General features: G+C 48.8%; 1 protein-coding gene across 4 annotated transcripts in view; it reads left to right on the plus strand.

Moving 5' to 3' along the window:
* Positions 1-32: 32 nt before the first annotated feature.
* How (protein held out wings) overlaps positions 33-13,898 on the plus strand; it is a 37,124-nt gene continuing 23,258 nt past the window's right edge. For all 4 annotated transcript variants that reach the window (XM_077417830.1, XM_077417833.1, XM_077417831.1 and 1 more), the window contains exon 1: positions 33-1,042. In XM_077417830.1, coding sequence (XP_077273956.1) covers positions 916-1,042 — 127 coding nt within the window. In that variant the 5' untranslated portion in view covers positions 33-915. The remainder of the gene's footprint in view (positions 1,043-13,898) is intronic.

The raw sequence follows: 13,898 nt of genomic DNA on the forward strand, positions 1-13,898 counted from the left end.
CGCGGCGCGCGTTTACCAGTGGGATCGTTTCGGAAAGCGCAATAGTCAACTGCGTGACGACGCGAGTGTGTGTGTGTGTGTGTGAGAGGCTTGCGAACGCGTTCCCTCGACCGCAGCAAGAGAGAAAGAGAAAAAGAGACCGTCGCGGAAACTGGGCGAGCCAAGCCGAGCGGGATAAAACGGGAGAAAAAGGGAGAGGCGAGAATCTCTCTCCGCGCTAGCTAATCGGGGAAAGAATCGAAGAGGAAACGAACGAGGAACGAACCGATACGAGGAAAAAAGCGGATCGAGCGGAGAGCCATCCGGTCCACGTCACTGGCGGGGGGAAAAAAAATCGGAGGAAAGGAAAAAAGAAGAGAAAAGAGAGAGAACGAACGACCGCGTACGCGGCAGACGAGGCAACTTTACGACTCTCTCGGAGGAGCGTTGCTCGCCCTCGCGCCTTCGCTCTCCCTCCCCCGTTCCCTTCCTCTCTCGCCGCGCTCGCGATCCTCCACGCTAGCGGGAGTCTTTCCCTCTCCCCCTTGCGCCGTGCCTTCTCTCTCTCTCTCTCTCTCTCTCTGTCCCACTCGTCGCGTCACTCCCCGTTCCCCTCTCGTTGCCGCCGCCGCCGCTGCCGCCACCGTCGCCTTCGCTGCGGCTCCTTTTCTTTTAAACGCTCCTTCGTCGGTCAGTAGCAGTCGGTACGTCTCCGCCCGTCCGCGCGTGTTTGGTGCTCTCTTGCGCGACCGGAGAGAGAACAGCTCCGACGTTCTCCGTCCGTCGTCCGTCCCGACGACACCGCGCACCGTCGCGGTCCACTCGCACGCCTCCACTCCGAGTCGAGTGTTCGCATTAAAATCGTGTTTTGCCCGCGCGCGCGCGCCCAACACGCGCCAACCCATTCGCCATTGAAGCAGCCGAGTACAATTTGCGATGTGTGACAATACTAACACGACGACGCAGAGTATAGCGGACTACCTGTCACAGTTGCTGAAGGACCGGAAGCAGCTAGCTGCCTTCCCGAATGTCTTCATTCACGTGGAACGGCTGCTGGACGAGGGTGAGTGTGTGTGTGTGTGTGTGTGTGTGTGTGTGTGTGTGACCATTTCTTCTCTTTCATATATTCCGCATTTTTTTTCTTCTCTCCGTCTCTCGCTTTTCTCTGTTTCCTGAATTTTTTGGTGCGCCGCGGTTTGCTGCCCGCGGTGCCCGCGCGTTACGCGCGCTCGACCGAGATCGTTCGTCCGAAATGGGCGAGCGGGAAAGGTCGAAGGTAAGGTTTCCGGAAAGTCCAGAAATAAATGTAGCCGCGCGGCGTCCGAAATTTTATCGGGCCTCCCGTCAGAGAGAGAGAGAGAGAGAGAGATTACGCGCGACGCGCCATTTTGCGCGCTCGGTCGCGCCTCCGAGCGCGCTGAATTTTTCATCGTGACGTAACGTCGCGCGTTTTTATTTTTTTCTTCACGTCCGTCAGTGAAATCGCTCGCGAAGTTCGTTCTCGCTCGCCCGTATGGACCACCGTGATTCCCCAAATGTCCGTCGACGGAGCCGCGTGGGCCCCGCGAACGCTATCGGCGAATTCCTGCGGCTGCGAACGAGACGTATATACGGGGTGTCCCGGAAAGCCTGACTTTTCGGAGCGAGCTAGCCTGGATAGGCGGGGGCTTTTTTTTTTCGGACACGAAACAACGCAATTCGAACTATTTTTCCACACGGATCATTTTCCTCTTGTCAACTCGATCGTCGTTTGCGATATTTCGCGGACGTTTTTGGTGGACGCGATCGCGAGGGAAAAAATAAGTCGAAACGCGCGCCGGCATTTCTCAACGATGGGAGAGCACCCGGGTGTCTCCGAGTGTACATACTCGAGGGATCGACCTCATTCCCGGTTCGCGAGAAAATGACCCCCTGCCGTTCTCTTTCCTTCCTCCGCTGCCCCGCGATGTCGCCTCGCTCGAGCCCGCGTGGATCGGGATGATACGCGGCGTCGCGTCTCGTCTGAAAAAAAAAAAATTTCCGCACTCGCGCAGAAATGTGGGAACACCCCGTGTACAGGTGTCGCGGTGTACCCCCCTGTGCGCGTGCCTTGTCCGCTCCTCTCGCTATCGCGACGCGCGGCGCGTGTGCGTCACGTGGCCGGCGCGGCGCAGCTACGGCGTGCTCGCTCCGAGAATTACGACGGGTCTCATTAGTTCGATCTTCGATCGAACCGCGAGCCCTGGAATACGTCCGACGGGAAAATAAGTTTGTTCTTCGCGGCCGATCTTTTCGTGCCTTTCGTCTTTCCCCTCCCCCCCTCCCCCCCTTCTTCTTCCACCTGAACGTATCTCGTGTTGTACGCGCCCGTTTCATTTTAAGCGCGGAAAGTAGCTTTGCTGCGCTTTGCCGCGAAAAGCGGACTTGATAAAATCGACGAGGAAATAATAATATCGCATTGCCGCGTTTTATTAACGGAATAGATATGTCGATTATGCGTAAACGATTTTTATTCCCATCGTCCGATAAATTATTATTTTTTACTTTCAAACCAACATATCTTTTATCGTTTGCTCGGAGATTTTGTTGGCCTGGGTTTAGCTTTGCTTTTATTGAACGCGTGAGTTGTCCTTTTATTGTTAATTACATATGCCTCGCGCGGTTTTAAACGTACGAGAAGTTTACGGGCGAAAGTCGACAGCTCGAACTAACGTGCGCGATTCGATCTCGATGATACGCATATTCCGTCCGTTGCCAATCTTCGATAGACGAATGAAAGTATACGATGCGAAATGAGAACACGCGAGAAGCTCTCCGGCGTCGTGTATAAATCTGCGACCGCGACTCATTTCTGCGGGTCGAATATCGAAGAAACGACGAACCGCGCGCGGGGCGGTTCACAAATCGGTCGCGCTTATAAAATGCATAGAATGAAATAAATAAATCGCGCGAGCGTTCCGCGAAAGCTCGGGTGTCTTTATTTTTAGCAAACCAGCGCCATTTATCGGATTATCGCCGAGTAAGTATATCGCCCAGCAATTCGATAGCTCGCATTAGTCGTCGGTTATCGCGCGGGGAAACGCACGAGTTACTGCGGTAGGTTCGCACCCGACACTCGTCACGACAAACACGAGTGTGACGGCGAGAGTGGAAGGATTTTTTTTTCTATTTATTTTACATTATTTATCGTACACTCTCTCTCTCTCTCTCTCTCTCTCTTTCTCTCTCTCTCTCGTACCGATATCACGCGCGTAAATAACGGGCGATAAACAACGAGGATCTATATTTGTCGCTGTCAAACGTAATATTTGACACCCGAATATTGTACCGCGATTACAGTTTTTTTTTGTCATCGTATCCCTAAAGAATAGTGCCTTCACTTACGCAAGTAACGCGCTTGTAAGTAGGTTCTTAACCGTTCTATTGTTAACCTGTCGGTTCTATTCATAAATTTGTACAAGTACTACACTGAGAGTCTTTTCTCTCCTTTGCCGTCTTTTATCCGTCTTTTCTCGGACGCATCTCGTGTTTTCTAACTCGCTGTCTCTCTCTCTCTCTCTCTCTCTCTCTCTCTCTCTCTCTCTCTCTCTCTCTCTCTCTCTCTCTCTCTCTCTCTACCCCGCTTAAAATTCTATTCCATTCGTATCTCCCACATATATTTTTCTATTTTATCTCCGTCTCCGTGAAAGTCGTCGAGATCCCCCTCGCAGCCGGTGGGGCTCTATATGCGTCGCGGTCGTCGCGTCTAGGCTGACGCGACGTGCCCGCGCACATCTGGCGCGCTCTCGAAATCGATTTCAATCGGCGAAACGATACGATACGGCAAGTGAAAGGAACGCGCGAACGGTAAATATTTATTTATAAGTACGCTCTCGTTGTACCGCTTGGCGGCAGCACTCGTCGCTCGACGTCGTGCCGTTTTGCTCGTCGTTTTGCACGACGATGACGACGGTCGCGATGGTAGTGGTGGCGATGTTGCTGGCAGCAGCATCGTCACGGGCGAAATCGGCGAGAGGCGAGGATTAGCGCCGCGTACGTTCGACGGCGGATCCACGTATACGCAGAAAAGACGCTGACCTCGCCGTACCGCCGTAGAACCGCTTCGTTGGGCACTCTCGATATTCTCCTCTCTCCCCCGCCCGCCCCTTTCGGCCGTTCGTCGCTCCCCCCCTCTCGACGCGCACTCGATACACCGCTCGCCAGATTCCCGATCCCCCGTTCTCGGGGAATACAGGCCCGCCGGGCGCGTAAACGCTCGATTCGCAAGGAACTCCCTTTTTTCTTCTTTTCTTATCTTCTCCCTCGAGACCGCGCGCACGTGTGTCGTGCGCGCGTGCGCACCTGTCCTAACGAGGTGGTGCCCGCTTCCGCGGACGGACCGCCCCCGGCGATTACCGCACCGCCGTTCGACGAAATTTGACGTTCCGTCGTGCGGAATCGCGTCGCCGCCGCCGCGTTCTCCCCTCCGCGCGCGATACTTATACCGGGCTGTAACAATAACCGTCGTTTACCTGGAACGATTCACCTCGCGCGTCTTCTTTTTACCCGGGAGAACACGCACGGAGATATACGTTTCTCGCGAATCTGCCTGAATTGTCGCCCCGATAATTAATCCTTTTTCGATCGAAAAAACTCAACGGGGATTAATGCCGCACGCGGATGTTCTTTCGGATAGTTTGCCGCTCGCGATGCCCCCGCTCCTTCCTCCTTTTCTCCGCGCCGGACTTTTCACGAGCGAGTCCCGATTTCCGATCGACGATCTATCGCGTCGTGGCGCGACGCGCATATTCGCGAAGGCGTGCGGAATCGCCTGAGGACGCGTTCGCCTTTGGAAAGTCGGAGAGAAAGCTGCATTTTCGCTCGTTTTGTTTTGCGCGCTGGAAAGCAGTGCCGCATCGCACGCTTATGGGAGACACTTGATATTCCCGGCGCGAACGCCGCGAGACCCCGTCGCACAAAAGAGAGAAACCCCTTCCCCGCAACGCCAAGTCCTTCAAACGTATAAACAGGACCGAGAAAGAAAATACTCGTTTTCTTTTGTTTTCTGCAAAAATTTGTCGGTTGTACTCGATAGTCTTCGCGGAATGTGCGTCGTACGTTTCTCTTTCTGGCTATCTTTCTGAAGATTTTTATTTTACCCGCTTGAAGAAAAGCTTTTCGACTATAAGCAACGTGCAATTGTTTTTGCGAGATCGAGGCTTTTATTGGCTTACTAAAAAAAAAAAAAAAAAAAAAAACAGACTTGACGTCAAATCTAGAGCTATAGAAGTACTTAAAAATTAAATGCCGCAAAAGATCTCCCAGAGTTTACAGACGTGACTTTTCCGGACTACGCGAGAGCCATATTTTGTTTCGAAGGAATAAATAGAGACAACGTCCCAGTTATTCTTTCGCTTTGAGCAAACTCTTCTACCAGTTATCTTATTCGCCAACAATGTTGCACGGTAGTTGGTACCGACGCGGTTTTTACACCCTGAGGAAACTCGACGTGAAAAACGCGCGGTTCTAAAGAAATCTCACCGCTACCTCTCGTGTTTATTTTCTATTTTGGTTCTTTACCCTATTTGTATATACATATACAGAAGGGGCACTTTTGTCGAAACTGTCTTTGAAGGCTCGTTAAAATTTCTATTGGCCTACGTTCCCTTCGTTTTCACGAGAGACTCGAGGATACGTCGTTGCGCGATATACCTGTTCGGCGATATACCTGTTGGCTCACTCGTGCTCGTATAATGAGCCCTCGCTGCAACTAAAAGGAATTTGACTTGTGCCGCATTAGGTAAGGCCGAGGGCAATAATTTACCGTAATCGTCTCTCCTTTCGAACTACTCGTTGAATGCGATTTAAAGGTCTTATTTATCTTTGAACTATGCGCGGTATACGTAACATATAGGTTCTGTTAAAAAGAAAGGATTCAAGATTCTCTTGGAAGGCGAGCAGGACTTACCGAACTGAACGAAAGACGTTTACGCGATAGGTCGAAAAATTAATTTTGTCAAATGGAAGTGATTTTCTCCGTTTCGGTAATACAGATGCATGCATTTTTTTGCATAAATTTTCTGTTTACAAAAATTAATTCTTTAATTATTTTGCATAAAAGTATCGAAATAAGATAATCGAGAAGTATATTTTGTGAGATATTTTGTAGTTGAAATATTTTATTTTTACGCGAATACGAAATATCTCGTCAAATATTTCATACTTGTTGAATTTTTAAATATCGATTAACGCTACAAAAGACACGTCAGCGATGATCTCGATAAATTCTTCACCGTTGTAAGGTTGAAAAGTAAAAACTATCTATATATATATCTGACCAATGATATGTCTGAGTAATCGTCTAATTGACCCTTCGCGAACTGTCGAGACTTTAAAGTCCCACCGAGGTTTTATATCTCTTTAATCTACGTTTCCTCCTCTTTCGAAAACGTAACATCGATAACTATACCGATCGTAAATAAAATCAAAGACGCGATGTGATTTTTTCTTTAACGAATCTAAACGCGTTCAAGAGTAAATATTTTATTACGAATAAATAAGTGAGTTTCAGAGGCACTAAATAGCTCGACAACGTCAGCTACGAATTAATTATTCGTTATCGTCATTGATTTTTTTTTTTATTCCGTGCGTTCTAATCTTGTCCTTTTGCCGGGACGATCGAAAGGCACGCTGCCGCGAGAGTGCTCGCCCGGGCATCTACGGGTTTTTACATTTGTCGCACAGGCGGCGCGCGGAGAAAGAGAGGAGAGAGACAGAGACAGAAAGCACGCACACGCGGGAGTCTGCCCTCCCGTAACGATCCTTCGCTTCGCGTATAGCGACGCAGCGACGCATTCGAGAGGGCGGCTGGCGCGTTCAAGCGCGCTCTATTTCCACCGAGAGTGTGTAACGAGTTCTCTCGGTGACCTAGTGGCGCGAATAGAACTCGTCGCCAAGTGCGCGGCGTCCTTTCGAAATTGTCCGGTCGAAACTTGGATACCGAACCAGCGCTCGTCGTCGTCGTCGTCGTCGTCGTCGTCGACACGCCGCGCCGCCGGGTGCGCGCTCGATTTCGAGAGCCAGTGGGTCGACGTGACTAATCGCCGCAACCTTCAACGTACATACGTGCCCAGTCTCGTTAAAGGAATTCGCGCGTCTCACGCGCCCTTTTTTTTCTTCGGGGGAAAAGAAGAAAAGCCCACCGAAGAGAAGAAGATCCGAGGTGGCTCTCCCGAGCCGAAGAGAGATCTCACTTCGGTTTAAATTCGAAGCGCGTTATCCTCGAGTTCTTTCGCGAAAAGCGCAACGCGAACGTCACTCCTCGGGGATAATGAAGCGTGATCGTTAACCGGACCGTTGACAAACCACGTTGACGTTTATCGCGCGTCCAGATATGGATTGATATTCGCGTCTAAAGGTCTAATTTGCATTCGGGAATAGAACGCGAGGAGGGGGGGGGGAGGGAGAGGGAATAATTTCGGGCTCGGAAGCTTAACGGGCACGCTCGGCCGGCGTTGAAAGTGGAGAGAACGCGCTCCTTGCAAATGCACTCGTAAATATACGCAATCGCGACACCGCTAACGTTTCTAGCCACTAATTGCCGTCCATGTAGCATACGCCGGTCGACTCCTTATGGGAAAAGGCAGCGAAGCGCGAGCGGGACAGCGCGACGTTAATGACGGACATTATCGCGACGGCAATAAAGCTTGGCTCAATTAGCCCGCGCTGTAAAAGGTACCGCGGGAAACGTCATTAAAGAAAAAAAAACTCGAATGGACTCGTAATATTCCCGTATATATAGCGTTTCCGAAATTATCGCTCGCGACATCGACGCGCGCTCTGATATATCCTCTTGATGTCGTAACGCCATGCACGAGAACTCTTCGAGGTTCGTGACGATTAAGCCTTTACGTAATCTATCAAAACCCAAGTAGATCTCTCCGGGGAGGGGGGGAGGGGAAAGAGGAGGGAGGGATCGCGCGCAGATCGAAAGAATTCGCGAGCTGCTCCAAGGAAACAGCTGACCGATTTTAATGTTAACGAGGAGCGTTGTTCTTCGTACACGGTATACCGGCCGATCGCGTTCGGAGCTATCGCTAACCGGACTCGGTCTTCGACCCCCCTTCTCTCTTCCATTTACCGCGCGCCCCCTCCCTCCCACCGCGCCTCTCGTCCTTGCTCGCCCCTCCCCGTATCTTCATCGCGCCGTGGCGGCCGCATTCCTTCTCTCGACGGTGAAGCCGCGCCGCGCCGGGAACTCCGACTTGCCTCGCCTCGCCTCGACTCGACTCGAGTCGACTCGCTTCGTTTCGTTTCGTCTCGCCCGCCTCGCTCCGTCTTGCCTCGCCTCGCCTCGCCTCGCTCTCTCGAGAGAGCTCACGAGGATCGTAACTCGGCGCCCGCTTAGCTCGGATTCCGCATCAGCTCTCGATGAATCGAGGGTGATATCCAAATTGATTGGAGCGTCCCGCGCCATTGATCAAATCCCATCGGGGATCCCCGACATATCTGAACACGTATATAGGGTGTTTCGTAGGGATAGTCAAACTTCAGCGCTCATCCCTCAGCCAATATGAAGATGATTTTTCATTCGGCCAACGAATTGGTGCGAGAAAACGTCGAATTTTATTGAATTTTTACATCGTTTAAGCGTAAAACACGCGATTTCGTTGAAAAAATCAATTGAGAAATATATAATTTTGTAAATCATTCTCTTCTCAAGCTTTTAGTTCGTCTCGAGAGCGCCTTTATCTTCCGTCATTATTTACTCGAAAATTGTGGACACGCAGGTTCTCGACTATATCGACATCAGGGTGACTGGTTTAATGAAAATCGTGAAAATACGTAGGTCTTATCTTTCTTTCTTTCTTCGTCATTGGATACAACTAATGCGGCCAGGTACGAGAGATTTATCTCGACACGAGTACACAGAGGCAATCGAGTTAATGAATGTCCGGTGAGAACGACTCGGGGCGGCCGCAAAGCGAAACGGTATATCGTCGCGAAGCGGACCGACGCGCGACGTGGCCGCGCGGATTCGTGACTGCAATGAGAATTCACGCTCGAGGTATGTCGTCTGCGAGGGATCGAGGCAAAGGTTATACGCTCGACGCGTCGCGACGTGCCGCGATCGACAGATCGCGGAGTACGTGCCACACCCAACTGGATTGCCTTTTTTTTTTTTTGCGCGCGAAGGCCTTTTAGAGACCCGACGTTAAAACACATCGGACTGACAATGTCTTTATCTTAACGACGTGCATATGTAAAGCACGCGAGAACGCGCCGCAGACAGGTGAATTATGAGTCGCACCGTGAGATCGTATACTCTAATTATTGTCATACACGGCAGCTCTAGCCGCGCATATTTCGTTGCCATAGGCGCAACGTATATCCGGGTCCGAGCCGCCTACAGCGATTCGCGTTGCATAACAAAACCGCGTGGGCTGACTCAAGGGAACGAAGCGGGCCGCGACCATTATTTATAACGTTCGGTAAAAGTAACGTACGTCATCTCCTTTGTGGATTTTTAACTCGTGACATGAGAGACCGGGACCAGACCTCGCCTCTCTGCCACGAAGAAAATATTGTAGGAAATATCGCATATATGAGTTACGTAAAAGATATATTTCTTATATATATTACAACATTTCTCCTTGTAAAGAGCATATTATAGTGTTTCTTATCATGAAAATTGATAATCGTTGATATTTTTATCAATTACGTTATAGTAAAGTCGCACACTGTGATAAGTTATTTTAAACCGTGCTGCGGTCACATAAAAAAATTACAATTATCATTTGGGGTAAGAAAAGAGCTTGTGTTCCTACGATTTATTTCGAATGGCGAGATAGGGAATACGCTTTGTTCCAAGTTACGTGACTAGAAAAAGAAAATACGTATATGTCAAGTTACGAGGTGATTTTCCAGTTCGCGCGCGCGCGCACACTCGCGACACCCGCGTTGGGTGATGAACGTGATAAACAATTTCGCTCTCGCGACGTACTTACGCGAGCGAGACGTGCAGCAGGTCGTTGCATCTGAAAAACGCGGCCCCCGATAACCGTAAAGAAAAAAGAAAGAAAGAAAAAGGCATATTCTAATCCTCATGGCTGCCGAGGCACTTTCGTAACGCGCGAGCGCGACTGCGCCTTCTTCGGGGTATCGTCCGAGTCCGCTCTCGACGAGAATTCGCGACGATATCGGTTCTTTTTTCTTCCTCCTTTTTTCCCTCGGTTTAAACCGCTGAGCCTCGTTAAAGAACGCGAACGGAAAGGCGCGCGCTCTGCTCCTGTTTTGTCTGAGACGTCGCGACGCATCACGCGAATAACGCGAAACGACATTCGAACGAGAGAATTATTCGTGAAGGATATTTATCTCGATGCGTATTTATTATTTATTAATTTTTTAGATTATTTGTCGAGGATATTTATTATTATTTATTAGATGTACGTACGTTTGTTAAGAGCGGTTGGATTAGCATTTCCCGAGAAAGACCGCTTCCAACCGCGAGAGAATCACGGACGTGATTCTCATCCGGAAGGATTGCGGTCGGCAACCTAATATTTGCGCCTCAACCGAAATAACGCGTTTCGGATCCATCCGCGAATATATAGGCCCCGTTTCCGTGCCAAACGCGTCGTGCATTCGTAATCCGGGCATCGCCGGTGCCCGCGAATCCCTCCGAACGGAAGCCGCGATTATTTCTGAAACGTGGAGGCGTGCCTTCAAAAGCGCGCGCGCGAGAGAGAGAGAGAGAGAGCTCACTGTTTACTACCGACTACCAACTGGGATAAGCTTACACGGGGAAGAAGGATTTCGCGAAGAAACTTTAACCGCACTGTCGGTCGTATACTCGGCGCGAAAGCAATCGAACTTCGTTGCCGTGATTGTTTATCTCAATTATTGCAACAAAGTCTGTTTTGCTGAGAAATCTACGCATTTATTTATATAGAAATTTGAAACGAAATAATTTACTCTCTCTTATTTGCTGTCATGATTTGGCTGTGTAATAATTATAGGTATAATTTATATTCGCATCAAGAGATCTTTTTCCATGTATGTACTTACCGTTTGCAAATTCTACTCATTGATATTTTTTTTATACTTAACAATTTCGAATATTTTACTGATCACGGACGAATTTGGATAATTTAATCTTTTATCACCTAAATTTTTCTTTTAAATTATTGTCAACATAAAGCTCTATTAATTTGACGATAATATTCTAATTGGTAAGTTATATGTTTCAATTAATAAATAATTATCGAACGATATTCAAACGAGACTTTAAACTCCCATCGAGAGACACGACGAAAGGTCTTCGTCCCTGAGCATCCGAGATTTAAAAACGTTCGTCCGAATTTTATATGTTGAGTTAGAACACATCTGCGCGTTTCAACTCTCAAAACAGGTATAGAAATCCGGTAGAGAAAAGAACAGCCGAAGAAGTCGAGTGTCTTTGGTCATTGGTAGAATCCGGAGGCTTGCAATCGCGATCGAGAGCCGGAATTTCGATGGGTCTCGTACACGGGGAGAAAGAGAGAGAGAGAGAGAGAGAGAGAGAGAGAGAGAGAGAGAGAGAGAGAGAGAGAGAGGCGGCAACTCCGGCAGTCATTGAGAACGGCTCGTCGCGGGGCTTTTTTCGGTATCGACTCTCTTTCCGTAAGTATCTCCTCTCCTCTCCTCTCTTCGAAGAAAGCGTCTCCACCCGTGGTAACGGCGGGCAACGGCGTTTCTCCGCTTCTAAATAAGGAAATGCCTACGCTTCTCCTCCGCCTCCGTGTCGTCGATTGTCGCGCGCGGCTCGCTCCTCACACATGCTCGCTCACACACACACACACACACATGCGCAAAAACGCGCACACACGCGCGAATCTTAACCCATTTAATCCCACGGTTCCATTTTTGGAGCGGTGAACAACATGATTGACCGGTGGAAGTGGGAAAAGCAACCGAGAGTGTCGTTACATCTCACACAACTGTTGTTTAATATACGTATTTTGTCGAATGTCGAGTGCTCGTTGATTCCGAAAATTACCCTCTTCCGCGTATCCAAAAAAAGTCTTCATTTATATACATAAAGGAAAAAAAATGAAATCTTGTCCTTATATTTGTACGTTACGAGAGAACGGTCTTTCAACGTTAACGATATTCCCGAAGCGCGCGAAGCTCCGGAAACTCGCTTCTTTTCTCTCTCGCCCGCCCGCGACGCGAATTTTAAACTCGTCGGCGATATCGCGCGAGAGCGAGCCGCGCATTTCCAGACGCCGTGCAACTGAACTCGAGAGATGCCTCTCTCTCTCTCTCTCTCTCTCTCTCTCTCTCTCTCTCTTTCTCTCGTCCTTCTCTCTCTTTCTGGAAAGAGAAATAGGGAGAGGGAGAAAACACGTCCCGTGCAACGCGCGCGGTCTTTAACTCGGGCCCTTAAGGGCCCGGCTAGCGGGGCCGATGACCGAACCGGATCGGACCCGGAGCGGAGCGGAGCGGAGCAGAGCGGAGCGATGCGACGCGACGCGACGCGCGGTCCGTTTCGCCGGGCGCGTTCGCGTTCGCGTTCGCCGCAACCGCGCGTGCCTCCGCGGGCTCCTCTGCATGCAGCTGTTGCCGCGGCATTCTCCGTTGCATTCTCGCGTTGCGGTAAGGCAGACTGGGCCAAGTGCAAAAACACAGGTTTCGTTGGACGTGTTTATTTAGCGTAACGTCGGGCAGACGACTTATTTAAATCGCGGCTACTCGGGATCGGAAATAGTTTCTCGACGTCCCATAAGTATTATAGAAACATCATTGATTTTCCGTTCACTTATATATTTGTCGCTCTATTTAGCGTCCTGGATTAATCAAAACCGCGGCCTGTCGCCTGTCCCAGTTTATATCGTACGTCTCTTAATCGCTTGAATTCGAGTTTCGAAATGGATGATGCAAATTTCTTTATTTATAGTTTCAACCAGTTTCAATCAGGTTCGACTATCGTAAATTGTAAAAAGTGACAAAGAAACATTGCAGCTTTATTTACAGCTGATTCGACGGGACTGTATCGTCTCTTCTTTTTTTTTTTCATAGATAATTTATCTTTTTTTAAACATTTTTCCCCGTTTTCCATTTATATCTTCAAAGATCGTCGAAAATCGCCATTTCACGTTATTATTTAAACCGTTCTTTGTCTCTCCTTCAGCTTTCATCTTATCGTTGCAACGTCGTTGAACGCTATCCATCGCGATCTTCTCGCGTGCTTCGCGCACTTGCCTCCGCCTCCTCCCTTCACCTCTTCGCTTTCCCTTTGGACTTCATAACTGTCATTTCGCGCGTTGCATCTTCCTTTCGCCTCGTTAACCTTTCCAAGACGATCTTCGCTACGTGAGATTTACAGAAGGGCACGACCGTTTCGATCAATGAGTTTGTTATATGTTGATTATTTAAATGATTGCGGTATCATTATATTAATAGCCATATACGTTTTCACGTTTATTCGCTGTCGACAGCTTCGTTACCAGAAAGAAAGGAAAACGCTCGACGATTACCATATTTAAGGATTAAACTGTCAAGAAAAAATGAATGTGTCCTAATATTACTTTTCGAATCTTCTTTGCCTTAAATCATTCTTGTACGGTAATTAATCATATAGCCGCGCGTTGGGCGAAATCACGAGTTGGGTATCTCGAGCTTTTTACTCGGAACGCGTCAACAACGATACGTATACCGGTGATTTTTTCAGTTTTCGTCGAAAAGAAAAAAGATTGCGTGTAATAATTTTATTCTCGAACATAAGTTTTACTTTTGCGCCCGTACGTCTAACTCTTATCAACGAGATATAATTAAAATCCGATATGTTTATCCGAGAAAAAGTTCAATCACAAAAAAGATGAACCTATACGGACTTGGATTAAACTGATAAAAAATCTCAATGAATGACACAGCCGCGCGTTAACGGTATTTCGTTTGCGCGACGATGAGGATCGGATTTT

Source organism: Temnothorax americanus, unplaced genomic scaffold (genome assembly GCF_048541705.1).
Source record: "Temnothorax americanus isolate GAGA-0224 unplaced genomic scaffold, ASM4854170v1 Scaffold5, whole genome shotgun sequence".
Taxonomy (NCBI): Eukaryota; Metazoa; Arthropoda; class Insecta; order Hymenoptera; family Formicidae; genus Temnothorax; species Temnothorax americanus.